Source organism: Lipophrys pholis (genome assembly GCF_963383615.2).
Source record: "Lipophrys pholis genome assembly, chromosome: 16".
NCBI lineage: Eukaryota > Metazoa > Chordata > Actinopteri > Blenniiformes > Blenniidae > Lipophrys > Lipophrys pholis.
In genome coordinates this window covers 13,888,548-13,916,277 of record NC_137634.1, presented here as the reverse complement: position 1 = coordinate 13,916,277, position 27,730 = coordinate 13,888,548, and the positions used below count along the sequence as shown (strand labels likewise).

Sequence of the window (27,730 nt, the reverse complement as noted above, 5' to 3'; positions counted from 1 at the left end):
AATCTCTACACCATCCTCTGCCTTTTTTCCACCGGCATCAAAACAGGTCACAGTGCAGAAGCTTGCCACTGCAGCACCGTCATCCTGAATCAGTGCCTATGCAACAGGCCGACACAGCAGTTCAAAGGAGTTCTGACATCGCTTGGGAAACTAATTGGCCATGCCTAAGCTGACTGCGCCTTTAGGGGTTTGTCTGTCTAATTGAGCTCAGGGTGCAAGAGAATTACAGGGGACGTACAGAGGGCAATAAATGGAAAACATCAACTGGTTTCCGAACACTTCACTGTTTCATCCTCAGGGAAATAAAACTGTGACTGGGGGACTTTGTCCGGGCTTGCATATCAAGTGTCTTCACAGCACGCCGCGTGATACCGCCGTCCACCTGCTGAATATTGACTCGGTGCACCAGACAGATCAATCACACCAAATCCTGCTCCACTGTATTTGATGGATTTACTCAGATAATGAAAAGCAAACCACTTGCTGGAATTGTGTCCAACAGAAAACCAGAAGTGTGTACTGTACAAAATGATAATCATGAAAACGTAAGTGCAGACAAGATTTGGCGCGATCAAAGAGGTGTCAATAGTGTGCTTATCTGTGCTTCTCAGAGGGCGGGGGGGGGGGGGGGGGGGCTCGCTATCTACTGTACGCATGTGATGGCAAACGTGCTAATGCACAGATAGATTCTTAAAAGGGAGGTAAAGGAGGATTTTTTTTGGGGTGAGAAAATTGTAGCTATACATTAAAAATAAAACCTGAATTTACATATCAAAGTGTGTTTACCAGCTCCTTTGTAGCACTAATTCTTATGCAAAAATGCACCTATTAACCCCTACATTTCTGATTAAAAAAAAAAAAAAAAGGTTGCAGTGTTGTTTTAATGTTGATGCCCAAAGAATCAATAAAATTTGAACCTATGGTATTAAATCACTGTTTTCACTGCTGCAGTATTTACTGATGTGTTGTTCTGTGAATGCATGCTGATTATCTCATTAGTTCAGAGAAATCACACAAAGACCGCTGGTTACTGTTTAAACATGCATGAGATTAAGTATTAAACGGGGAATAACAAAAGAAAAGCCTTGCGTCTGGTAAATTATTATGTTGGTATTAAAGTATACAAGGAGTGGCTTATCAAAAACACATTTTTCCTATAAATAATGCTTTTGGCAATAAAAAATCATCTATACTTCTATAGACATCAGTGATCCTGGCTGTTTTTAACCAATCACATGTGTAAAGTCTAAAGCAAGACAATCTCATAAACACTCTTGTGTGTGTTTTGAGCCAGTATTGGTTAAAGAGGCCACAATTTTGACATTACCAACAGCCCACAGCTGTGGAATGGAATGAAGCCAATGCGTGATGCCTGCTCCCCATATAGGAGATGCATGTTCCATACAAGAATAATTATAGAATTTAGTTTTAATTTGTCTTTGACTGCAAGTCAAACAATATTGTCCAGGTCTGGTTCAAAATTTGAATAATTGTCTCTTAATTTAAAATTAATACTGGACAAAAATAATTAAAAGCATGACGTGCAGCAGGCATTAATATGAATATGAATAATGTAATCTTTCAAAGAATACAAATGGTGTACGTAGAATAATGCAGGGATCAGGAACCATATGTAACGGGAGCCACTAAAATGGTGGAATATAATTCTGTATTCCCACACACATCTGACTGTAAACCCTTTGAAATGCGGCCTCCTTTCAAAGCACCGTCGCTTCACAAGCTCAGCCTGCAGATGCTCGAGAGCGAGACGCGTGTGTAAAGGGTGCATTTTGTCCAGTTTGATCCCTTAGTTAGAATCACATTTGATTAATTCTTTCAAACAAAGACGACTTCAAAGGCCTGGTGCAGTTATGCAGGTCAGCGTTATGAGGGAGCTCAGACTTTGAATGCAAGACGTGGCGTGTTAATCAAAGCATGTTATGGTAATTCTATAATTTTGCAGAACAAACCTGGTTTCAAAAGTGCACAGCGCACCGTTATTCCCCCAGATTTGTGAGAATTAACCAGGAGCATTGCAGCAACATTTGTTCTTACAACTATTACCCTCCCACTGTGTAAGCAGTTGTGGACAGCTTCCAAGCAGCTGCTGCAGATGGGCTGCCTCTCTGATTGCCTCGGAAAAAATAAATGAATAAAAAAAACAACCCAAAAACCTACACTTGCAAGATATCTCGCCCCGAGAAATTTGAATCCTGCGTTGTATAAACAAGTTGTAACGAAATCCAGGAAACAAAGCACATTTAGGATTCACAGAGGATGTGTGCCGCAAACAGGATGACATAGCTAATTTGATGAGGATCTCCCAAATCATTTAGGCAGATAATTCTGCAATTTAAAATTTGGCTCATTTTGCTACTACCAAATCCAAAATGAATTAAAAAAAAAAAAGAAAAAAAAAGAAAGAAAGAAAAAAGAAAAAGAAAGGCCTCCATCGTCATATCTGCAGTGCAAAATCTTCTCAAAGGCTGCTGGCGTAGCACACAAACAGTGAGTGAAATGGATCAGGGGGAGGCTTCATTTTGTACACAGAGGAGTGCACATAAGGTACTAGTTTCTGTGGACAGTGTGTGATGATACAATGCCATCTGCTGGTAAGAGGGGACAAATTCTTATGCAGACGCCTAACAAAAAATATTAATATTCAACCTTAATCTAAATCAACCATGACATAGTTTTCCTTGTTATTTGCATAATCATCCATCTGTATAAACAATGTGCACTGAAGTATTTAAAACAGCTATAAATTGCTCTCCTGCTGATGGAACATTGAACTAGTTTTAAGAGATGGTAGTTATATACACATCTAACATCCAATCTCTGTCCACCCACACACACACACACACACACACACACACACACACACACACACACACACACACACACACACACACACACACACACACACACACACACACACACACACACACACACACACACACACACACACACACACACACACACACACACACACAAAATATAAAACACATCCTCTACTCACCTTGATGAGTGCAATCCATTCAATACAATGGGCAGTTGATAAGGCTCATAAATGTGCATTAAATCTCTTGAGAAAGTGCCTTTTTCTGCTGTATAATGTCACCTTTAAAGCTGCACATTAGATCAATAGATTAACATGAGACAGAATTACAGACTGTGCGTCATTGATTGCTCAGTTACACAGGATTAAATGTCAAGATATGTTTGAAACTACATAAACAGATGCCGCAATGAGATCCCTGCATCTCAGGTGATCATAAATACAATATAATGACTAATGCTCGGGCGGCCTTGTAAATCATTGAGAAAGCGGACGTGGACGTTTAAACCGTTTCATTCTCGGGTATCAAGGATCTATACATACGCGAGAGGGAAACAAGCTTTCAGTTGGCACTCGATTAGCGTGATAACTTTTTAAAAGTATTCATGAGCCTCCTCTGTATAGGACGATCTAAATCAGAGAGCTGTTCACCTCTCCACTGGCAACTGCTTTTATCTGTTCCTCACACAGCTGTAGTCTGAACCAAAACTTAAATTGCCTGTCGCTCGCTATCAGGTGAGTGCGACAATCTGCATCAAATATTCTATCATCACTCTTGCTGTGACCTTAAGTACCAAGAGAAAAGAAAAGGAAAGCAAAAAAATAAAAAATAAAAAAAATTTACTTTGTTAATCCAAAGTGAAATCTTCTTTTGGATTAATCTTGCCTTTGAGTCAGAGGAACTACTTACAAGCTCCATAAAAAAAATAGAGATGCACTCATCTGTACCGTGGTGCTATTGTGAGCCAGACTGTTTGAATCAAGTTATTTCTTTTAAGTTAAATGATTGAATATTTTATTCACACATTGATCTTGCAGTCACCGGCACATCTGATCCAGGATGCATCTAGTTTTCAAAACCTCAAGCAGGAAAAACAACTGACAATCTTCCAATGTAGTTTGATTCCACACTTACTGTTTTGAAATAAACTAGCATCAGATGTTTAAATTGACCTGAACAAAATAAATATGCTTTACGGGCTGAAGTCTCAGCAGGATTTAGTAAAACTGATTCCTGGAGTTTTCTTCAGTAGACTGGTTTACTGTGACAAAGTCTTAACTGGTCAGACCGCTGCAGAGGATTCAAAACAACAACAGATCCCCACTACTCAGAGAATTGACTTTAAAGTACTACTACTTGATCTCTAAAGCCCTGAATGGTTCAGTCCCAGTATAGTCAGATCTTCCAGTATGTTGTGAAAGCATCCAGACCTCTCGGGTCACCTGGATCAAACCTGCTTTCTGTTCCTGGAATCAGAACAAAACACGCAGACGTTTTAAGCACCAGACATCTGGAACAAACTCCCAGAAACCTGCAGGCTTTGAGTTCTTTTAAAACAAGGCTGAAGACCTTGCTGCCGGCTTTCAGTACAACACTCATTTATTTTGTTTTGCATTTCTTTGTAATCTGCTTCTTTCTGTTCCAAAATTTTTACGTGTTTTAATAATGTTGTGTTTTATCTTCCCTTGTTATTTTAATTTCTTGTTATTGTTCTGCATTTTGTTGCAGTTCATGTCTGCTGATGTAGAGCAGTTTTAATTGCCTTCTTGTTGAATTGCGCTTGATAAACGAAGGTGCGTCAAGCTGTGACCGTTTTTCTGTCTTCAAACATTTGGGAAGACTTTTTGAAATCTGCCAGTCTCGTGTCTCATGGTCATCTATTGATCACATATCAAATCAAACTCTCAGTTTAACTGTGATCTGTCGCGGTTTCACTGAGAGTTTTCTTTCTCTGGGTGAGATTGAGAACTGCTTTACTCACTACAGACAATCTGCACCCAATTATTAGCAGTGCGAGTAATTTAGTCTCATAAGAATGACAGCTTCCATGGCGGGACAACAACAGACTGCTGGAAGTCAAATTTAGATGCATTTGATTACAACGAATTAGAATGAAATGTGGCAATTCGATCGCACAAAAAGATCCAGTTGTGTTCAGCTGTAGAGCTCCGTGCCATGGTGAAGTCTCATTTTTGTTCTTATCTTTTGTGATGTTGCTTGTGAGTAAGATAACAGCAACGGTAAACAAGGAAGGGGCGCTGTGGTGCAGAATAAATGAATCATGTTCCATTTCATAAGGGGATAGAGCGAAGGGCCATAGGAATATAGCACAGTGCATGTTCTCTAAGTCATGGTACAGTAAATAATCATAGGAGACACTTACTGAGATTACAGTCTATCCTGATACAATCTGGTGAGAGAGAGAGTGAGATGGTGAGATTAAAAGAAAAAAAGAACAGCACAAAAGAGGAGAATATTTCACATCCTTCAAGGTACATTCTGCAGACAGTTCAGTACTTTTCAGAGCCCACCATCCGGGGACAGCCTCGAGAGTCTAAACCGCCACTTTCCTCCCTGCAGCGTGCACAACATTAGAGAGAAGGAGCGACGAGTGAAAGGAAAACCTCAGCAGGTGTTGGGCACTGCTGGAAGTCAAACAGACCCGCTCGAAGTTTGAATCAATAAGAGTTTTATTGACCATAAAAGTAGAGGTGCACATGTGTTATTTTTAGCATCAGTATTTGCTGTGCTCCGGCTGCTTCCATCCAGCATTGGCAGAATTTGACAGTTTCAGACACCGTGACTGATTATTCTACTGTTGTGTGCTTTGGGCTACTTTAGCAAACATGCACTGCTGTGAGGGAAACTGTCTGAAGCAGATAACAAAAACCCAAAGAGGAACCTGTGCTAAGATTTGAGAGCGTCACATAAGAGATAACAGTAAAGATATAAACATGAAAAAAACAAAACAATAAAACACCCTGAAGCTACAACAATTATTGGTTGGTATTGAACAATAACGAGTTATTGTGAACTTTATGACCAGTGTGTTGTAAAATTCAACACACTATCCCTGCTTTTTTTTGTTTTTTGTTTTGTTTTATTGGATGTCTCACCAGTTACAGTGAGAGGTGTTTTGTTTGTTTCCAGGTTGTGGTTTTTCTGTGTGGACTTCTTCCCATGTTTGCGCAAGTTTTCTTCAAAAACATGCTTCTTATATTGGACTATGACTCTAAATTGCCTGTAGTTTGTGTCAAGGTGTATCGTGCTACTCACTCATTGAGTTCAGTCCCTGTGATCCCAACACGAATAAAGAGAACTAAAGCCTCTGTAAATTCACGTTATTTGACCTTTAATGAAATCAATGAAATTAACTACCATCGGTCATGAATGTCTGATTTTGCCATTTGAAAAGATTCACTGTGAGCAGCCTAAGGTGCACCTCTACTCAAACCTCGATCCGCCTTCAACTCAAATTCCCGTTAAACGAAAGGGCCTGCTGGTAATACACTTTCCAGGTTCAATACAGGGGAAAAGCGGCGATTTGCACAACCTGCAGCCACAGTGATACTTACACCATGAAAAAAAAATGACAACTCGACAATTGCTATGCTTTGCCAATATTTCCTCATATTCTCAACAGCTGAACATCTTCTAAATCCGTCTAAAATATTCAAATTATTGGCCTCAAAATGGAGTCACCCACTCATCATTTGCATGTTCTGAATAATAAAACCAATTTACCCAACTGTATGTGAATATATTGGTGCAAGTCGTGTGGCTGAGGAGTGCTCTCAAGCTGTCAACCATCACAGAGCAGTGGATTCAGACAGCCAGAGACCAGAGCGGCTTTCAGCTGCAGGTGTGTGTGTGTGTGTGTGTGTGTGTGTGTGTGTGTGTGTGTGTGTGTGTGTGCGTGTGTATATGTCTCGCTGGTGCTCTTTGTTCAGTGGCGTGACTCTAAACTATCCAAGCCAGAACATTTGAGGGGAGGGAACTACAATGGTCACATGGAGGGTGCAGGCAGTTAAAGTGGTAATATTTCAGTGTAATGAGGGATCAGGTCTCTGACTGCCTTCTCCTTGAACTGCAGACTAGCCATTGAAGGGCTGAAAGAGCTGAGACGGTCAGGTGGGACCAGACCACAGGAGAAACAGAGAGAGTAAGAGAGAGAGAGAGAGAGAGAGAGAGAGAGAGAGAGAGAGAAAACTGGAGAAATATGAGGCTGAATATTCATACACACATACAGTTGCTCAAAAAAGGCTTTAAAATTCTTGTTTTTTTTTCATAGTTTTTTTCTTCTTTCGAATAACAGCTGCTCAAAATGATTAAAAATGTATGCGTAGCCTTCTTGATATAGTTCACACTCATGAATTTTACAGTAATTAGTGGACAGTGATTATACATCAGAGGGTGCCTAAAAACACATTTTGGGATGTCTGTGGGAAAATATTAGTGTCTCCTCTCCACCTCATTTCTACTCGCTTAGTAAACATTATCAGAAAAGATATCTCGAAGCACAAAAACAAAACATGCACATTTTCATTAACTGTAACTTTTTCTAGATATTTGTTAATATCAACTCTTCTTATTGGACTGGATGGTTTCTTGTGCATTGCTACACAATTATGCGATGAAGAGAAAAGGGAGAAAAATCTTTTTTTAATGACGTGAAAAAAAGTTGTTATGAATATAATTTGAAAATCCTCATTCACTCAAAACAACACATACTGTATGTAGTCATATTTGTTTTCCTCATATGGAATTAAGGGTCCGATTTACTAAAATCTTGTGAATTTAGAGCATGGGTTGCATTGGTTGGCTGGAAAAGTACACAATGTATTGCTGTGGAGTTGGACGGGTTGGTGGAGGAAGTTATCAAACATTCAGGACAGATTAATCTGAATTGAAGGAGAAAACTAGATGATCTGTCACAAATTCAAAAATTAAGGAAGAACAACAGAATAAAATTCAGAAAGATGACAGAGAAACTGTTCTCAGTCTGTAAATTTTAAATTAACCCATTAGCATCAACTCCTCCCAGTATTTTGCGGGATGTGGAAAACAGGCGCAATATTCCATATTCATGAAGGCACAGCTCTTCTGTGTTCCCTTACTAGATCAGGTTCTGCATGTCTGTGTGTGCAATTTCAAGTTAGTACTCATTTTTATACATACAATCAGGCTACATGACTTTCAAATTACACCTGATCTTTGAACACTGATGAACATTTTTAAATGTTTTTTTATTCATTCAAGATTTTTATATTATATCAATTTAGACATTAAAGTAGGAGATATTTTGAAATAGAGCAAAATTATTGTAATTTATTTTCTTTTTAGATGTTAGGAAATTATGTATAGCTGATAATAAATATGGGAAAACATGTCGTATTATTTCTTTATCAAGGTCATTTTACATCCAATTTAAAACCAATTATATTAATTCCATAAAGGTTTATGGTGTAGAATGAAAAAAATGACTAAGAACACAAAACTTTTTGGGGAGTTATGCTTCACTTTTTTAGGCAACTGCACTTGTTGTGTATGAAGGTGGTTATGAGAGAGCCCCAGACAAAGTACAACATCTCGGGATATCTGTCGAGGTGGCAGATCCTGAAAAGTTTAGTGGCATCATCGACTCATTATTGCTGCAGCTGCATTACCCAGGTTAACAGTGAGTTTCACTCTGCCACCGTCCAGCTCCACTCGCAGGGTGTCCGCCGACTGCTGGGAGGTGGTGGCCATCAGCAGCCCGAAAGCCCTCTGGGACATGAAGCGGAGGGACACGTCCTCTGCTTCTGTGTGCAGCGTCCTCGGCAGCACCACCTTCAGATACATGCTGCCGTCAAAACTCACCGTGGTGGCTTCTGGGGATTTCAGGAATGGGGAAGTGTTAACAGATATGGAGGCCCAGCGGGAAATCACAGGGACTAAATTAAAAGCACAAAGTGGCATTTCTGGAAGGAAACCTGAATTTAGTTTCAGATTATCTTAAGAGTGCTGCATGATATAACTTTAGATTGCAATTTTCATCAGTTTCACCAGATGGCAGAAAAGGCCTGAAGCGTACAAGACAGTGGCAAGACTGCAGCAGCAATCTAATTTATGAAGGATTTATACCCATCATAGAGCAATACAAGGGGGATTTTCATACATCCCTCATACTATTAGCTGCCAATGGATCTGCGTAATTTGGCCTCTCTGCGAGAAAACCATCTGCATGGTAAGTGCAGCGTGATTTAGGCCGAATCACTCTGCCGAAGCACCACTGCATTTCTAATGAAACACTCATAGCATGGGCAAATTCATGACGCTGGCAATTCATTAATGAATCAGTCTACTGTAGGAAAACATTTGCAATTTATTTTTGAATAGCTTAAACAAAAACCAGAGCATTTTCCATTGTCCTGTCATTGCCAGCAGCCGGCTTTCTAGACTGGGAGAGTGATCCTGAGCTGAAAGTGAGCTTAGCCGAGAGGACGGCTCTCATTTGAATATATATGACATTATACAGTGGGCTCATGCTTCAGTTGAAAATTGAATTATTATTGTTTGGGAGCTCTAAGTATTGATAATGAATTTTCTTTGTATCTACATAGTTGTTTTTGTTTTTTTTCTTTCTATCTGTGCAGGCCCCTTTTTAGCCACTACACACCTAACTTAATAAATAAAATACCAGCCAAAGTGTGTTAAAAGCTTTGCAGCTGCTTTTTCAGAATCACTCATCCTGCCCATCCACCACTGTCCTGCTCTGAGACTCTTACCCTTCTCACAGCTCGGGCCTAAGTAGCCAGTGCTGTTGCAGTCACAGATGTGGCGATTCCAGCCTTCTCTGCAGTGTCCACCGTTGGCACACGTGTCCCTGGTACAGCGGACATGAGTCTCCCTCGTGCAGAAACTGCTGACACCTGTAGCGCTCTGAACCTCCGCCAGCCTCCACAGGTTCCGGCTCTGTCCGTCAATGAAGAGGTCCCTGACGCAACCCACGTAGCCGAGGCCGAGGGAAGCCGTCCACACCTCGGGGGGAAGCACGAGGGCCTGGCGATCCTCGGGTAAACTGCCAAGATACATGTCTCCATCTAGGTCAAGGATCTCGCTGCCTTCATTAGAAGTGAAGGGGACGCTCTGACTGTTCACGGAGATGAAGCCTGCAGGGAGGGCATTAACAGTGAGTCAGTTTTGGAGTTGGACAATGTTTTGGGACAGGTGTGTGTGGGTTGTGCTCAGTGAGGAGCAAGAATTAACTGTGAAATTGAGGAAGCGGACACCAGTCTGTTTGTCTTAAGAAGTGCAGATAAAGAAAGCTCATTGACAGCCCTTAGGGCATGATTTTGGGCTTAACCCTCGTTGAAATACATGGAAATTGGAAATTATTGAGGCTGCATGGCGGCGTGGTGATAAGCATCTCGCTTTAAAGAGGCTTTTCCATGTGTTTGCATGTTCTCCCCGTGCAATTCTCTTTGTGTATGCCCTGTGATTGGTGGTCGGTCAACGGTTTACGATACCGCCACTCTTAGTTTGCTGGGATCAGCAGCACCTTTGAACAGGATCAAGCGTTAAACAACATGGATGGAAGAAAATAGTGTTATTGGAGATGTTATTTCAAAACTTTGTTTCTTTTGCCAATTCTTAAGTAAGTCTCCCATCGTGTGGGCCAGCACTTCCCAATCCTGTTAATCAACGACGACTGCATTACATATTTCAGATGTCTCTCCGCTACAACAAACCTGACTCAAATAAATGAGTTTTCATCAAGCCCTGCAGAGGCCTGATAACCAGCCATTCATTTCAATCAGGTGTTTTTGAGCCGGGAGGAGTCTCAAACATGCAAGACAGTGGAGCAGCAGGATTGGGAATTGCTGATAAAGGCAATGATTGACAGATACCAGTGATGCAGTTTATTGCGAAAGTGTGAAACAAACCACAAATGTGTCACAATATATATGAGCTAAAATTAGTGCTGGGCAATTTTCATACAATTGCTTAATTTTCACTCAAAATTAATTTATGAAACAGGTGTATCGTGCTTTTTCGTGCAACTGTTTCCAACAAATCTCAACTTGAAAATCTACAGAATTATGAGAAAACAAAAGAGATTTTTTTTCCTCCTGGAAATAGTTAAGGAAAAGGTATTTTTCTTATATTCGAGGTTCATTGCTGCTTTCACTGCTGAGCCAAAGTCTTAGACAAGTCTGATACTGTATTGCAAAGGCATTTGGTCTGTTTCACACTTGCGGGCGACCCACAGGTTGTGAAGTCATGAAGTTAATGGGATCGATTCAACACGGTCAACAGAACATAGCAAGTTATAAAAAGGTCCCGCTCCATGAGAAATCTTCACGGCCATTTTTATGAATTGTTGACCATCTACTTGTTAGTGGGTTTTTTCCTGTTGAGAATAGTTGCCACACAGCAGCCGACCTGGTACCAATACTGGAAGGTTGACTGTGATCATAGTAATGATCCCGGGTGGATGACTTCGACATGCCAGCTACAGATGCTGGAAGTTGTTATGAAGTTGTGTATCATTCTTTGTGTCCATATGTGTATTCAGAGAAGAGCAATGAGCCGTAATGCAAAAGTAACACATTTGCTTGTGCCAGTTAAAATATCTTCCAAATGGAGATACATCCCTCCGAATGTAACGGACATTTGATCCTATTGTCGCAAACTGTTTGCAAAACAAATGGGCTACCCGATAAAGATACTGAGCAGATGTTTGGAAACTCACAGACTTTACTAGTTTTAGGTCAGTGCTTTGGATAAACTATGTAGTCAACAGTTGACAGATTGAATACATGAAGAATCTGCAGTGTCATACTGCTCTGCCTGAGAAGAAAATACATTTCCTTATGAAAATGTCAGGGAGAACATAGAAGGAAGTGTGTATTGTTGTGTGCGTGTGTGTACGTGTGTGTGCTTCAACTAATAAGCCTCACACTTACACCTTACACAATTGTAATAATAAGGCTGGTCTTTCCACTTTCACTTGGGCGACTATATAATTGGCCACTGGTGAAATAGATTAACCCAGATTTCAAAATGTCACACATAGATTTTAGCTACTAAAAATATCATTGTAATTAAAACCCAATGTGCATGCATGTTTCACTGTGGGCAAAAAAAAAAGAAATGAGTAGATGTGACTGTATCAATGCTGGCATATGGCGATTTCACAGCTAAAAACCTTTTATTCTCCGCAGCTAAAAGTGGAGAAACCCGGTAATAGAAGTAGACAGAAGGCTTTCCCTGCATCCACAAACACAAAATCCTCTCACCGTTGCGGCCTTTCCTCTGGAAATCCACATGGCACCACTCGCCATCATCGAGCCTCTTGTTGCTGGCTTTCATCTTGATGCTGCCAGAGCCCATATCCATGACCAGGTAGAGAAACCCATCCAGCAGCTCGATGGCAAAGAAGTCTGCCCGGGGCTTCCTGTCGGGCTGCGAGCCCTGCAGACTGCCGTGACTGAACAACAGGAGACCGCTGGGCTCCGTGGTGCGGAAGTCAAAAGATATGGCGCCTGTCTTCTTTGTGTTCCACCTGGGCAGTGTCAGGTAGGCAGACGGCGTGTCGAAGGTGACCGGCTCCAGGGCTTCCACATTCTCGCAGCTGAATATCAGGTCACCATGGATACTGATCTTAGGGTCTCTCTGTTCAGCCAGCCGTGACAGTTCCAGTCTAAACTCATTATTCTTGTAGACCACCTAATAAATGAGAGAGATGTCGTGGTGAGATGACAGCGGGAAAGTGGAATGAATTTAGAGCAAAAGGTTGAATATTAGTCATCAATAAATACTAGAATCAACATGACGCTGCGGCATTCACAAAGACACGCAGCAAACAACGCTGAATCATCCATGAACTCAAGCTCAAATATATGAAAGGAAAAAAAAAGAAAAATGGTCTGATAATTTAAATTCAAGAGATGTGTCAAATAAACCGGTACTTTTCATCAATGTACGTATAAGCACCCGCCGCATTAATAAATAAATAAATAAATAAATCAACCACATTTAGAGTCACTGTGATAATTTCAGACTCATGCTGTGTATCCGTGCAGAGACAGAGGAAGCACAGGGAACTGAAAACAACTGCATTTCACTGATGCTCAGACTGGGAAGGATGACTGTTTTGAATTATTTGTCGGCTCAGACATTCTTTTTCCAGGCGATAAGATACCGCCTGGTTTTTAATCTGCATGTTCAGGCTCATCATAAAACAAATTCTTCATTACCTACTCAGCGATGATGAGATTATCTGAGAAAACAAAAAAAAGAAGGAGGCAGTTGAATCATTTAGATTTAAATGCTAATGTAAACATTTACATTTTAGACACTTAGCTGATTCATTTAGGAAAGCTACAATGAGTCCAAGAGAATTTATCTTAAATTCAGAGCGGAGGAGCCTCAAACACTGAATGAACACAACGACAAACAATTCTGTGTTCATACCGAGGTAAACTTATAAAGATCACGTCCAGGCAGAGATGGTGGGTGGGAGGAATGTGGACGTTATCCTTTACAAGCGCACCACACAGTTTATTATTTATAGATATAAATTTGGTGAACATGGGCTCATGACGGGCATGAATATTGGTGAAAAATGTGATCTTGCTCTCTGACAAGAAAGGACTGTGCAGCGGAGTCACCGTTTGCCTCTGATAAATGCCTTGCTATTGATTTGTTATTTTAGATTGATCATAGTAAATTATGGAAAACACAAAAACAACCTTTTTGTACACATTTTCTCAAATCATTTATATTAATGTCGCATTCTGATTGATAGTGATGATTTTGCTCAATCAATAGCTTTCATGTAGGTGGCAGTTTCTGTTAAAATGTATTTTTTTTTTTATAATTTTTTTTTTTTTTTTTTACATAACCAGCCCAGAGGTATTTTTAACATCTCTAAGACTGCTGTACCATCTTTTAGCATATAGGGTCACCATCAACCACAAGTTCTTATTTTTTTATTGCAAGTCAGACCATTACGATATAATAAGGTGCAAACATACATTCAATAGAAAGCCTGTGGAGGCTCCTTTTTATTATATCCAGGTTTGATTCTTGGTTCATCAATATGCACAGCAGGACACAACAATCCTTGTCTCATTTTGTATCAGTTGTAAGTCACCCCCAGCCCACTGTTATCTGCCACATCACTCCGCAACCAGTCGCTGCCTGAGGTGACACACCACACTGCACAGAGGACTATCAGCAGAGCTGAGAGGCAATTTGAGCCAATATCACACTTCACACTGCCTCAGTGTGACTAATTAAGCAGTGAAATCAGATGGTGAAACTGACCATCGAGAAATGAGTGTAACAGACAATTCTTAAATGGGAAGACAGTCAATCAAGGCAGTCACTTACACAAAGTGCCGACATGGCGTCAGCGGTTCACAACTAACTTCCGTGCCACGGAAATGCACAGATGGCTCTGAAAAGGCACTGTGACCCCTGCAGGGCTATTATATAAACCAAAGGACAATACAGCACGTGAAATCCCATTTTACCATTTCAGACGCCTGTTGTATGTGACATGGATTACCAAATGTCCCAAAACACAAGAATAAAGCTCCTCCAGTCAACTGACACAATCCCTGTGTCTTTAACGCTCAAGTGAAGAATAACAACAGAGTAAGAATGAAGACCTTATCTGCTGCAAACATCTATGTGAAGACATTCTTCATAACCAAATTGGGTACAATCTCTCAAGCATTAAAGCGCAGGAAACCTAATGATGCGGTGTGGGATATCCTGTGGGCACACACACACACACACACACACACACACACACACACACACACACACACACACACACACACACACACACACACACACACACACACACACACACACACACACACACACACACACACACACACACACACACACACACACACACACACACACACAGCAGACCAATAAAGTGGTGACTTCAAAGACAAATTCATCTCTCCCTGCTGGTTGTTGTAGTCATGACATTCGTCTGAAGGTGGCCATTATTTTCCTTGCACCTGATGAACCTGATGGCCTCTTCCCAGCAGTACTCACATTTATTATCATGTAACGTCTGAAGAGATTAGTCATGGCCCAAACTCTCTGCCGTTGAGTAAAAGAAGAAAGATATGCCCCCCCAAATAGATTCACTGCTTACAAAATAAATATTTTACTCAGCGCTCACTTTTCTCTCCCACATAGATCAAGATGAATGTGCATGTGTGAAGTCCCTCCATTCGCCACCTAGCTTTATTCCTTTGGCTCATCACCGAGCTGGAGAGCGCCGTCCAGGACTGACACGTCTGTGAACCGAGCTGGTGGATTTCCTGCAGGGCTGATCCCATTTGATCAGCTATGCCTCTGTCACCACTCACACTCATTACCACCACTTTTTGGGGTTGTCAACTCATCCTTATTGACTCTTTATCCCATTATAACCTCCCTGCGTACATCTGTGTGGCTCCACACATCAGTCGTAGGTCCAAACGCTGCCACCAGTCACACCGCCCACAGAGCGGAGGTTTGCAGCATTGGCAACCATGCTGGTACAATAACTTGTCTAAAAATAAATCTAATTTTCATTTAAGCGGATGCGAGCTGCGCAGTTATTAAGTGTGCAGTCCATTTGAAATCATTCAGTAAATCATCGAAGGCTCAGAAACCCTCCACAAACAGTTACCTGCACATACTATTTCAAAAATGAATCTCATATCAGTTTTCTGAGCCGAGTTCGGAGGAAATCATTAAAAATCTGAAGACGTCGGCTACAGGATTTAAAAAAAAGTTTTACAATAAAACATATTTAAACAACTTGCTGGTGGTTTTCCGAGGCAGCAGGTCCGTACTGGGTGCTGTGAGCAAAGTGCTCCCATCAGCATGTTAACATGCACAGAGACTCAGCAGTAACTTGCTGGTGTTTAACTAGTACGATTTAACATATTCAGCACCACTGTTTCGAGTTATAATTTGTGAACTCGTGAAAATAAAGCATTAAAAAAAAAGTCCATGGTACACATTGTTATGGTTTGCTGCAACTCCTGTAAAATAAACAGCTCAATAGATACTTAAAATTACTCAGTGAAACAATATTATCATTAGCGATTAACATTTGGAATGAGTGTACAATCCAATAACTATTTGCTAAGAACAGATACAAATTCACAATGTAGGACCAGCGTTTCTAAGTCATCAGCCACAAATGTGTATTTACTTTAATGTTAAAGGCTTCCAGTACTTGTAAAAATATGTTTTGTAATTTAGACGTTTGATTGTACAAACACTGGGCGAGCTTACAACACAGCCTAAAAAAACATATGTCTGTAACTTCTCTGTGTATGTGCCATCTGACTGATCTTTAAAACACAGACTACTTGCTGTTGAGCTTAAGGAAGTAACTTCTACACTATAAATACAAGACTTGGCAAGTTGAAAGATCTTTTTTTGACTGCATCCCAAAAAAGAAACTTCTCATGTTACTTCTGGCAGAGCGCTGAAGTCAAACACACAGTTTCCAACAATCGTCAGTTATTAAACTTCTTTTAACAGGAATCCAAGGCGGTCTTCCTAAATGATCAACCTCACAAACTTTACTCTGAGCTGCTGTTACGAGCTTAATCAGGTTATTTCCAGTCTATTTTCCTCATTTCTTTTTGTGTGTCGCATATCTAAGTAACGTGTCCGCTCTCCTGTCGCTGCATTCAACTCCATCCCATGCAGCTGGATTTAATAGGGATCAGGACCAGGGCCTTTATAACGGTTTATATGCGATTATAGAATAGATGGTCTTATAATCATTGATGTAAATGTCCCCGACAAAAGTAAAATCAGTCGTGTGAGTTCAGCATTGACCCCTAGAAAATCTGTCACTGTGATGTCGGCACCACTGTAAAATATCAAACTACTGCCTGTTTAATCATGTCTTTTGCTAATAGTCCCTGGGCAAGGGAAAGTATTTTTCTTACTTATAAAACACATCGCACATCATTTGCTTTTTATGAGATTGCTGAGTTCATTAAAAATTTGTGAGACCAGACTGAAATTGGGCATTAACCCCTAATTCACTGCTTTGTCTATACTTCTTCTGGAGCGAAGTACATGATCTCAGCTCGCTTGCTCAAGATAATCAATGTGACAGGTGCAGGCCAGGGTAAAAATGCTTTAAAAATGCCAAAGTAGTGATGAAGACCGGGTTCAGGCCAGGATTCAGGAATGAGCATTAGATGCATCTGTTTCTTATGCATATTAGTGCTTGATTCTCAAAGGGATTCCCACGGGAATCTATAAATGCATATGCTCTGCACAGCACAGCCTCTCAGCTCGGAGCTTCTCCTTCAAACACCCTACAACAGGAAGAATCAATATAAATGTGAGGGGTGATTTTCTATGCGCACTACATGCTCTGCTTATAGGCTCGCGCTATCTAAGAAGGCTGGGGTAGTATTCCAGGCCACTGCAGCGGCTGAGGTCAAGCCATACTCACATCTTTGAGACAGCCTATGAAGTTGTTGCTGACCGGGGAGCCGGGCAGGTCAGCTGTGTTTAGACTGCCCCCTATGTAGAAGAGATCATCAGAGCCCAGCATGGTGTAGTCGTCCTGAGTGTAGCCCGTGGTGGTGAGAATCCCGTCAACCAAGATCGTTACCTAGAGGGACCGTCATGGGAAAGCAAGGAAAATAAATCACAAGACAAGCAGAGATTTTAAGCCAAACAGAAAGAGCTGGCCTAATTATTTCATGCTTCATTTCTTGATTCTAGTTGAGCGCGCCTTAATGTTGGATCTTGAAGGCAATTACAAGAACAGCTTTGAAAGGTTCACTAATCTCAGCTGATCCCTGTTTCTGATACATTAGCAGGATAGCTGTGGAGTCAATATACCATAAATATTCGTGCCGCTGATATTTGGGCTTAAAAGCATCGAGAATACTTCAGTGTGCTCAATTAATTTGAGATTAAAGCTATCACGATGGCAAGCTGCATTACTTGTACATCGACGGCAAGGAGGCAAGATTATTCTCATATCACTGCCATCAGTGCAAAGAGAAGGGAATGATTGGCTGAACACGGCTATAGAGGTAAAAATGATATGCTTGTTGCCATGACAATGAGCCTACAGTTAACACGTATTCCTCCACAAATGTAATAGCTCCCACTTAGGAGTAATAATTGAAAACAATTACTATTTCTTTTTTCCGCTTTTTAAGAAAATAGACTGTGAAAACATAATGATCTTTTCGCAAATCGTTCTGCCCATGATAGATTACATTCTAAGGTCAAAAATGGAAACTGATGACTCCAGTGAGGCTGTAGGCACATATGTACAAGAATCTAGTTAATTATTCTGAAATCTCAGGCCATTTACCGTCATTTTTTAAAACGCAGAATTGTTTCTTCAGTGATACTGCGTACACTCAAAACAAGTGATGATATTCATTTTTCAGAAATCGGGCCGGCAGTTTGGAAACATCAGAGAGTATGTAAGGGAAATGAAACTATTCCCTTTTTGCCAAGTAAACAGCCTCTGCAAAGTCAGCGTGCACAATTTAACTGTTATGGTTTAATGATTAATAAGGTTTGACTTTCCCATTTATCATCTTAATTTTGACGAAGCAGATCTTTAAGCACTGTGTCTTTTGTAAAATAAAAATAACAAAAAAAAAAACCCCAGTATAGATCAAAATGATGTTCTTGCTCAAGTATATTGGCTCGTGCTGTCCTTTTATGTCTACGCCTCTGTTGGTGCTCTTCACTTTTCTTTGTTTTAAATAAAAGCATTTGTTCATATGTCCTTCTAACAATATAAATGGTGCATAAGAACTGGGGTAAAATTGTGTGAATAAATATATATAATAAATATAATATTGGTAAATTATTTCTTTGCTGTAACAAACCTTCTTTGGCAACAAATCTTAAATCATTGTAAAGCCTTTTTTTATTTCCCTTTAGAATGACACCACATTTGTAAGGAATATGCATTTGTGGGATGAGCAGGGATGACGATTTCATAATGAAAAGAAAAGTTCACAGTCTGGGACCAAACAATCCTCCAAGATGACAATGCTCATCCCCACAGAGTGGGATTTATCAGAGGCTTGGTGAGAATAGAGAAATGAGCGGCCTGTCAGCAGTCCTGACCTCGACCCCAATAAACACTTGTGGGATCAGTTTGGACATGCTGTTTGTGCCCGAGTGACCAACATAACACTGTCTGACTGCTGATCCAAGAATAGGATCCACTTCGAAGACGTGTGTGAGCAGGAGGGTGGCGACCATGAGGAAGAGGTGCTACTCTATTGTGGCTGAACGTGGTTCTTTCACAGGCTTCTGTTTGTTATGGGAATAAATTGTTCAATTTCAAACATCCAGTCCTCCAAACGAGAACCAGCAGCAAAGAAAAGCTGCTCAACATCGGTCGAGAGAATTTGTTCATTTTTTTTCATTGGGGCAACCGAGATTCCAGCTTTCCTGCTCATCCCACTAACGGATGTTCCTTACACATGTGGCATCATTTTAAATATTCAGTGGGAAGTAAAAAGGCTGTCGAATGGTACAAGCTTATCAAGAGGCATTGTTACGATAGAGAAAATATTAATCAAACACAAATCACGTTTTTGTGACTCCTGTAAATTTACCCACAAGCCCCCCTGAGCTCACCCCTGTCCTCAACGCTAACCGTCACTAACATATGCTGGTATTATCAGCCTTAAACTATAGTGATCACATCAGCATGATAAATGTGGTGTATCAACCTCAGACCATCAAACAAGCAGATAATGATACTTGCTTGTTTTTCAGCAGGTATCAATATTGCAGAGAACAATAAGCTCTATGAGAAAAGAGATTATTTCCATTAAAAGAAAAGAACGATAAGAATGTAGGCAACATCCAACAAAGCCTGACTAAAGCAGATAAGAGTAAGCTCATAAACAATAATAAATCTTTTGCATGCGTGACTCATGATCATGAAATCTCCCATCGTTTTTACATTGTATCTTGAGGATGTGTTACGTTTGTGAGATCTGTCATGCTTATTTGGAGACGATCCGAGGTATTTGAACGGAACAGGAACAGAGACAAAAGGATGCCCTGACACGGTGTGTTCGGGTGTCAGGTCTATAAAACAAGGTCCTGCCTCTCTGTTTTCTGCTACTGGCAGATATTGATTTCTGTCAGTCAGGTGGTGAAACATTCAGTGTCGTATGGGTGGACATCAGACAATGGGAAGGATTGACTGTGTGTTGGTGATACTGAACATCAAGGAAACCGAGGGAAGGGAAAAAATGCGATTGTGTCTCGGGGATCTGATCAATGCTGCTTTGTCTTTCAGGCTACAATGTGTACAAACACGCGGCCGGTGTCTGAAATGTTGCTACACCACAGTGTGACACCCAGATGCTTTACCTTAATACTGTGTGAACATCTGAAGTCAAAGTTTAGTGCATTCAAACAAATTTACTGAATTAATCCATTAATAATTAGACGCACACAGCGGGATAACATTCAAGTGTTGGATGGTACAATTTGAGCCTGACCTTTCATTATAATTTCTCCTGTGCTGGCGTTACGCAGAGATGAATAAAGGGTAACATATATTTATGACTGCGGTGGAGCTCAAGAGTAATCAAGAGGACTAAGCAGTGTTTAGAAGGAACAACGACAGATAATGTGAGTGTATGTTTGTGAGCGCTGTGCATCGGTCAGGCCCAGAAATAGGCGGGCGCCTCATTAATAAGGGTTCAGAAAATGAGAAAGATTGAGCATGAGCCAGCTTGTCCAAGACGGTAAAAGAAAAGACAGATGGAAAGAGAGATAGTAACAGAAGGAATTCTAGCCTCAAAAGCACCACCGGATCTAATGAAATGTTTCCACCAGCACTCCCTTGGGAGTTACAGTTCTTCCTATCTACATGTCAGTGAGGTAACTTATCTGAGAGGAAAGCAATTTACACAGGGATCAAATGCACGCCTGAAAGCATAAGTGACGTTGTGAGCATTGGATTGCCGCTCTTCCAGAAGCCAGGGTGAGGAAATAGATGTGGAGGAGGAAGCAAGTTTATATGCAGGTTAGTGTGACAGGTTCAGAATATATTGGTGATGATGAGATGGTTAGACACAAAATGAGCCCCACTTTAGCAAAGAAAGGTAGTATTTATATGCATTGTGTGTCCCAGGCTCGTCATAGGGAATATATTAAGTTTAGTTATGGTTAAAGCAAATTCACAAAGTTATCCCTTTATGTGACACACACAAAAAAGCGAGGACTCACTTTTACGTTTAGAAGCTTAATTTTCACAAGGCTTCAGCATTGTGACACAAATGTATTCTGTTGGATTTTAGTTGTGTGACTTATCTACTGCAGATTTAAGTTCACTTTAAAGGTTATAACATTGCATTGCATATCATTTGAATGTTGCCTGCTCGAGGAGATGAAGCTGCAATTTGTGTGCTGCAACACATACAAGACACAATTTCTTAGTAATTGGCTGAAAAACATGCTCAGAATTATTTGGGTTAATGCTTTAATTAGGGCACATTATCCCCATTAGCAGGTCTACCTGATGAGCATGGAAAAAGGAAAAGCTGTTTTTCGAAAACACATGCACAGTGCTGTAGTGGTTAGCACTCTCGCCTCACGGCAACAGCATCCCCAGTTCAAGAGCAGGTCAGAGAACGTAAAAGCTGCATATTGTCAAGGTCCAAATACATGAATTTGAGGTTAATTGGCGACTGTAAATTCAATGTCAGTGTCTGTCTTTTTGTCTGTGTCCTGTGATGGACTGGTAACCTGTACAGAGTGCACACTGTATTCGCCCATAGTAAGCTGGGATTGGCTCCAGTGCCTTGCAACCCTATGTTAGATAAAGTGTCATGGAAGAAGGATGGATGCTTAAAAAATGTTTTGGAATAAAGTGATGTAGCTTGGAGACCCTTTTTACTTGAAAAAAGAAAAAAAAAATCAATTATTGCTGAGGTAGATGCAGATTAGCTGCAGAAGAGAGAAAACTAACCTGACGGTGAAGTGATAAAAACGGAACACAGAAAAAAAAAACATTATTACCGTGTCATTCGGGGTGGAACTCTCTCTCACATCCTAAATGCCAGTGAGATTTTGTGCTTTGCACTTTTTATTGACTTATTGGATTGAGATTTAATTTCATTAGCAGTTTCGTTGTTAATTACAAATCAATAAATACATTACATATTTTATCTCAATAGAATCAGACTATTAGCACTAAATGATGCAGGTGACAAAAACCTGTGTATAAAAGTGCTAAATGTTACACTATCAGGATCGGTATTGATATACCATAAATAAAGAAAACGACGGGCCCTTTATAGCCCCTTGTATTAACTGAAGGCCAGCTGTATTCATCCAGTGCTTTGTTGACTTGTTGGTTTGACATTTAATTATGTTATTATTTTTTCATGGTGATATCTAAAGTATATAAACCTATTCGCTCTTTAAGGCTGCTCGAGCTTAGGTCAGCTCTAAATGTCCTGTGTGTCTGTAACCCGCTGGATGTAAAAAATAGGAAACGACTCACTATTATATGATCTGCACACAGGTGGAAAAAAATAAAAAAATAGATTGGCCGAAAGCAGGCTGTATGATTTTGGCTACTATCAGGAGCAAAACTCCAAACTCACTGACAGGCCAAGTAACGTTTACATATCACAAAAAGAGCATCGTTTTCATACAGGGTAATGTTTATATTTATCAATCCATCACCGAACAAACAAAACTTCTCCATATACTCTTTATTGTCTCAAGCAACTCCTGAGAAAAATACGAGGCGTTTAACTTACTTCAGTTAGTTAGTAGTTAACTTTAATTCTTTGTCATCTGCCACAAGTACGAATATCAGAGCTTGTTGCTGCTCGTTAGCTGCAGTTTCTGGAGTGTTGACACTGAGCAAGCCGCTAAATTGATGAGATAAACAACCCAATGACCTGCAGAAAGAGGCAACTATGTGTGGGTTTTCCACTGCAAAGAATCACTATTTATTGCACTTAATTATATTTATTCTGTGTTAATATGAAAAAATGAAGCTACAGTTAGGGAATGCTGCCAACAGGCTAGAATATAATGTAACAGACACATCCAGGCAGTAAATTAGTTTGGGAACTGAGGGCCTTGTCCAGACAGTGTTAATGATATGAAACCTTTGGGCCGACTTGCATTTGGCTTGAGTACCGTAAGTACAGCAGCACAGAGCCGGACACATTCGAGGGCTATATTCATTATACATGAATATAAGACCTTGCTCATGCTGCTGCAATGTTGCATCAGTGCCAACAAACAAAAAATTAACTTCTGCCTTTTTAAGAGGGAATCATAAAAATCTGAAAATCTGTAAGTAGCAAAGACGCCCCTGAGATATCATCAGCACTGCAGGGTAAATTAATACAATGGATAATGTTGTTGAATCAGTTGATTTTTCCACTGAGGTAAATAAATGAAAACTTTCCAGTGGGCTTTTGGGTACAGACTAAAATCAAGTTGCTGGAAATTAAAGGAAATCCTTTTCTGCCAAGCTTTTCATAAGAAAAAGAGGAATGACCTGATGTAAGCTTGCAATATTAGACTCTGGGAAATGGGAGCAGTAGTAATAAACATTGAACAGAATGTAAAACAGTAGTTGTTTACTGCCTGAATACAGTGGCAGTGGACAATAAAATCTAAAACTGATATCATCTGGAGCTCACAGGGATTTAATCAAAATGTTCTGAGCAAATATGAATTATTATTTAGTACCGTAAATGTGTTTTTCCTTTGGCTAAACAGTTTTCAATCCTCCTTGTGATACTGAAGTGTACGTTTCCTAGTCTGGTAAGAAGTAATTAAGCAATGTATACAAACCTGGCGAAGGTTGCGAGTCACTCGGACATCGTGCCAAACATTGTCATTAAACTTCCCACTGGCAGGTTCCACCAGAGCTTCGAAAGCCCCGGAGCCCAGGTTGATGACCAGCCACAGGGCTCCGTTCCTCAGAGAAAGGTTGACATAGTCGGCCGACTTTCCCGTGTGAAGCAGCAGGCCGTTCCTCTGAAGAGTACGGAAGGACAGCGTGATCTCATCCAAGCTGCTCTGGATGGGAGTCTGGGACAGGTTGTAGCTGAAGAACTCATTGCCTTTGTAGGTGGCCACTGACTCCTCCTGCCCTATGAGGGGAAGAGAAACATCTTAGATAATCGCTCCTGTCATCAGGCCTAACTTTAACTTATGTACTGGGTGTGTTGGCTACTTTACCGAATTCAAGTACAGTATGTATGTATTGAGGATGAACTAAAAATGATCAAAAATATGCAATACTGTATTGTTTGAGAAATAACTTGTGGTCACAAAAACAGACCTGAACAAGCCACATATGTATTCATTGACCCATTCACATGTGCTAAAATAGCAACGTACATTCTGATGAACGAATGTACTGCCACTGGGAAAACACATGATTGTGTTTTGTTTTTGTTTTTTTTCATATTAAAGAATAAGTCTGGCGATAGCCTGTAGTTTGTTGTATTGATGTGTGTTCCAAAAAAAGTTCAATTATTTGCTCCATAAAAACACATCAGAAGTGTTGCAGAAAAAAACCCAGAGCTGAAAATAGTCATAATAAATCCAAGAAATATTTATCCATATTTAAGTAGAATTTCTCTCAAACTATAAACAAACACCAGCTTTATCCTTTATTCAACAATGACATTTGAAAAAATGCCAATATAAATGTGTCAGGCTTAGGTAAACATCTAATTTTCAACAACAGTCCAAGGGATATCCACGGGGTAATGCAAATGCACTTTACAATTTCAAAGGAAGAAAAACTCTCCAGCTATTCAGAATGAAGGAGACAGCTTGTATAAAGATTTGTTCATTTATAAATACTGTATATACTTTTAAAAATATCATATTCTCACGTGAGCGGCACAGCTTTCCAGGGGAAATAGATAGATAGATAGATAGATAGATAGATAGATAGATAGATAGATAGATAGATAGATAGATAGATAGATAGATAGATAGATAGATAGATAGATAGATAGATAGATAGATAGATAGATAGATAGATAGATAGATAGATAGATAGATAGATAGATAGATAGATAGATAGATAGACAGACAGACAGACAGACAGACAGACAGACAGACAGACAGACAGACAGACAGACAGACAGACAGACAGACAGACAGACAGACAGACAGACAGACAGACAGACAGATAGATAGATAGATAGATAGATAGATAGATAGATAGATAGATAGATAGATCAATCGATCCATAGATAGACAGATATAGATAGATAGATATGCGTACACACACACTACATTCTGAACTATACTCTCAATTTTAAACATATTGAACTACCTGACATTATACTGACCCGCAGGATTAAGTACTTTATAATATTTATAAAACGGGTGGGCTTGCTTCTTCTCTAGCTCATAAGATGCAGCTTTAGAGTGTTTTGAGCAGGAAGAATGAGCGATCTCTTAAGTCCATGTCTGAGTGTACAGTAAATGTAAACTTGTGATCTCAGTGGCCAATTTAAGGCCGCAGGATCATCGTTGCCATTAGCCTCAATTGTTTGAACTATGTGGTTCCTCAAATACCGAGTGCACAGCTCCCTATTAATGTTGATGCTTTGAGGAGAAATGTAAGCCCGAGTGCAGGAGCAGAGATAATAGCATTAACACAGGGAGAAAAGTCTCAGTGATTGAAAAATGTTAATGGAATAGTATTAATAGGATACTCAAACTATTTCTTTTTAGCTTTTTCCTTATTTGCTTCCTTTCATTTAACCGATTAATAAAAATGTTTTGTAGTATTTTTTCATGCTCGGTCAGTTCTTACAAAAGCATCTGCACCATATGCTAAGTTTAGCCTGTGCCATCTATCTAATAATCTCTCTGTCATTCCCAGCTGTCTAGGATAAAGACGTCGCTGACCCTGAAGCTCTGTTGAAGCTTGAAGGTCTTTAAGGAGTCCCTCAAAGTAGAAAGGCAGACAGCCCCATTTCTGCTCTCCAGCTTATTGAGAAGGTATCCTGTTGTTTGCAGCAACAATGTTTACCAACCTGTGGAAAAGCAAAATACTGGCTTTGTTTTCCCTGAAACCTGATAGACTTGGACATGAACTCCAAGGAAATACCTTGAAATACATTGGCTGCGCTCGCCGTGCCAGAAAGAAAAGGCACTGCTGGAGCATTTCAACATTTATGTGTGTTGTAGCTGACTTGAGGGGACGGAGAAAAGGGTGTGGGGGGGGGGGGGGGTGGGGGAGGCAGAGCTATCAGCCTTCTTGGATTCAGCTATATAAGACCACCACGCTGAACCGTCTCTCGGCGTAAATGGAAACATATACTGATAGAAAATGATGGCAGCACCGACAATCTCTGCAGGCCTCTCCCGCTTCTCTTCTCATTGTCACGTCTTGTTTCCCCGTGGCAGCCCCTCCTGTCTTTGTCACTGCACTACTTTACACACAACAAACAATCTGCTCTTGCCTCGTGCTTTTGACGACAGGAAACAAATCCAAGAAGAATCCTTCCAGGAAGTCAGTAGATCAATTCAATAATCACATGTATCCATTTGCCCCTTGAAGTTAACTCTCAGTTGGATAATTGTGACAGAGTGCTTTAGTTCAAAAGCACTATTTGTTAGGCTCTGCTCAGAGGTATTCATCAGCTCCTGAACGCCATAGCATGAGACATAAAAACAAGAAGAAAAAAAAGAAGAAAAAGACATGGTGGGAAGACATCAAATGCACTATTAACCCATGTGTTGCTGTCACAATTACAACATGCTGCAGCTCATGAAAAATGTTAACGCTTGCACAGCTCATTTATATTAAGCTTCAGAGCAGAATAATTCAAGAGCTTGGAGTCACTCGTGTACGTGGCGGGAAAGCAACGGACCACTGGTCTGAGGCAGGGAGACGCATAAGCACGGCAGGTGGTCAGAAAACTACACCTGTGTCTGGATAATCTCACCACTTACAGTGTGCATACATCGGCGATGAATTACAGGCCTGAAATATCAGCGCCAGACGCTTTTTCTTAGTTTCCTGAAGTATGCATTTGTTCATTGCAAAATAAGTACAGATCAAATCAGAAGCGTCTCTCGTCTATTCCCTCTGGCTAAAGCTAGAATGCGGTTATTAACAAATGTTTGTTATAACATAAAGTGGCTGAATGAAACTTTGATGTCTCATGTATATCCCATGAGGTCAGGCACACAGTGCTATGTTACTAATTGTAGCCTCAGCGTTGCTTGGAGGGTTATTTCTGTAAATCTTCATTCCACAATCAATTACTGACGTCGTCTTCATTTCAATGCATGAAATTGAGCGATTACATTTAGGCCTCATTTCATGACAAATCACCCTGCAGTTGGCTTTAGGACACATTTCCAGTGTGATGTACCCGGGATTTTACACAGCAGCACTATTGTTATACAGAAGACAATATTAATCGCTGGAGAGTCGAGGCGGTAACAGCGTACAGTGTGTTTCACTGCACTGTTCTGTCGGCGTAATCATCAATTTAAGTAAAGGCTTAAATTTAACAATATTCTTTGGACTTATGAAGACTAATTAATACTTCTCAACATGGACAACTTTGTCCCCGAGTGGATAACCAAAGAATACAGGCCTTAATCTATAATGTTGTAGTCATGTACAGCCTCAAGCTGCGTCATTTATAGCTGGTGAAAAAAAAACCCATCATAATCTTTCTGTGAAATATTTGCTTCAGCCTTTTGATCCACCGTAAATGACCTTGATGATGAGAGTGCTCGGGGTATCGCCACACCCTCTTTTTTCTTATCTTTACTGAGTGGGAGTGTGAATAACACGAGATGACATACAAAGCTATTTCAGTTTACAGCTG

The 27,730-nt window shown here is 40.3% G+C and overlaps 1 protein-coding gene across 1 annotated transcript in view; it reads right to left on the bottom strand.

The window, feature by feature from the left end:
* nrxn2a (neurexin 2a) overlaps positions 1 to 27,730 on the bottom strand; it is a gene marked incomplete at its 5' end in the record, with an annotated part of 98,361 nt that overhangs the window by 60,306 nt on the left and 10,325 nt on the right. Inside the window, 6 exons of the mRNA XM_080483937.1 lie at positions 5,224 to 5,250; positions 8,507 to 8,710; positions 9,608 to 9,991; positions 12,122 to 12,551; positions 17,329 to 17,490; positions 23,706 to 24,007. Of these exons, the coding sequence (XP_080340063.1) occupies positions 5,224 to 5,250; positions 8,507 to 8,710; positions 9,608 to 9,991; positions 12,122 to 12,551; positions 17,329 to 17,490; positions 23,706 to 24,007 (1,509 nt within the window). The remainder of the gene's footprint in view (positions 1 to 5,223; positions 5,251 to 8,506; positions 8,711 to 9,607; positions 9,992 to 12,121; positions 12,552 to 17,328; positions 17,491 to 23,705; positions 24,008 to 27,730) is intronic.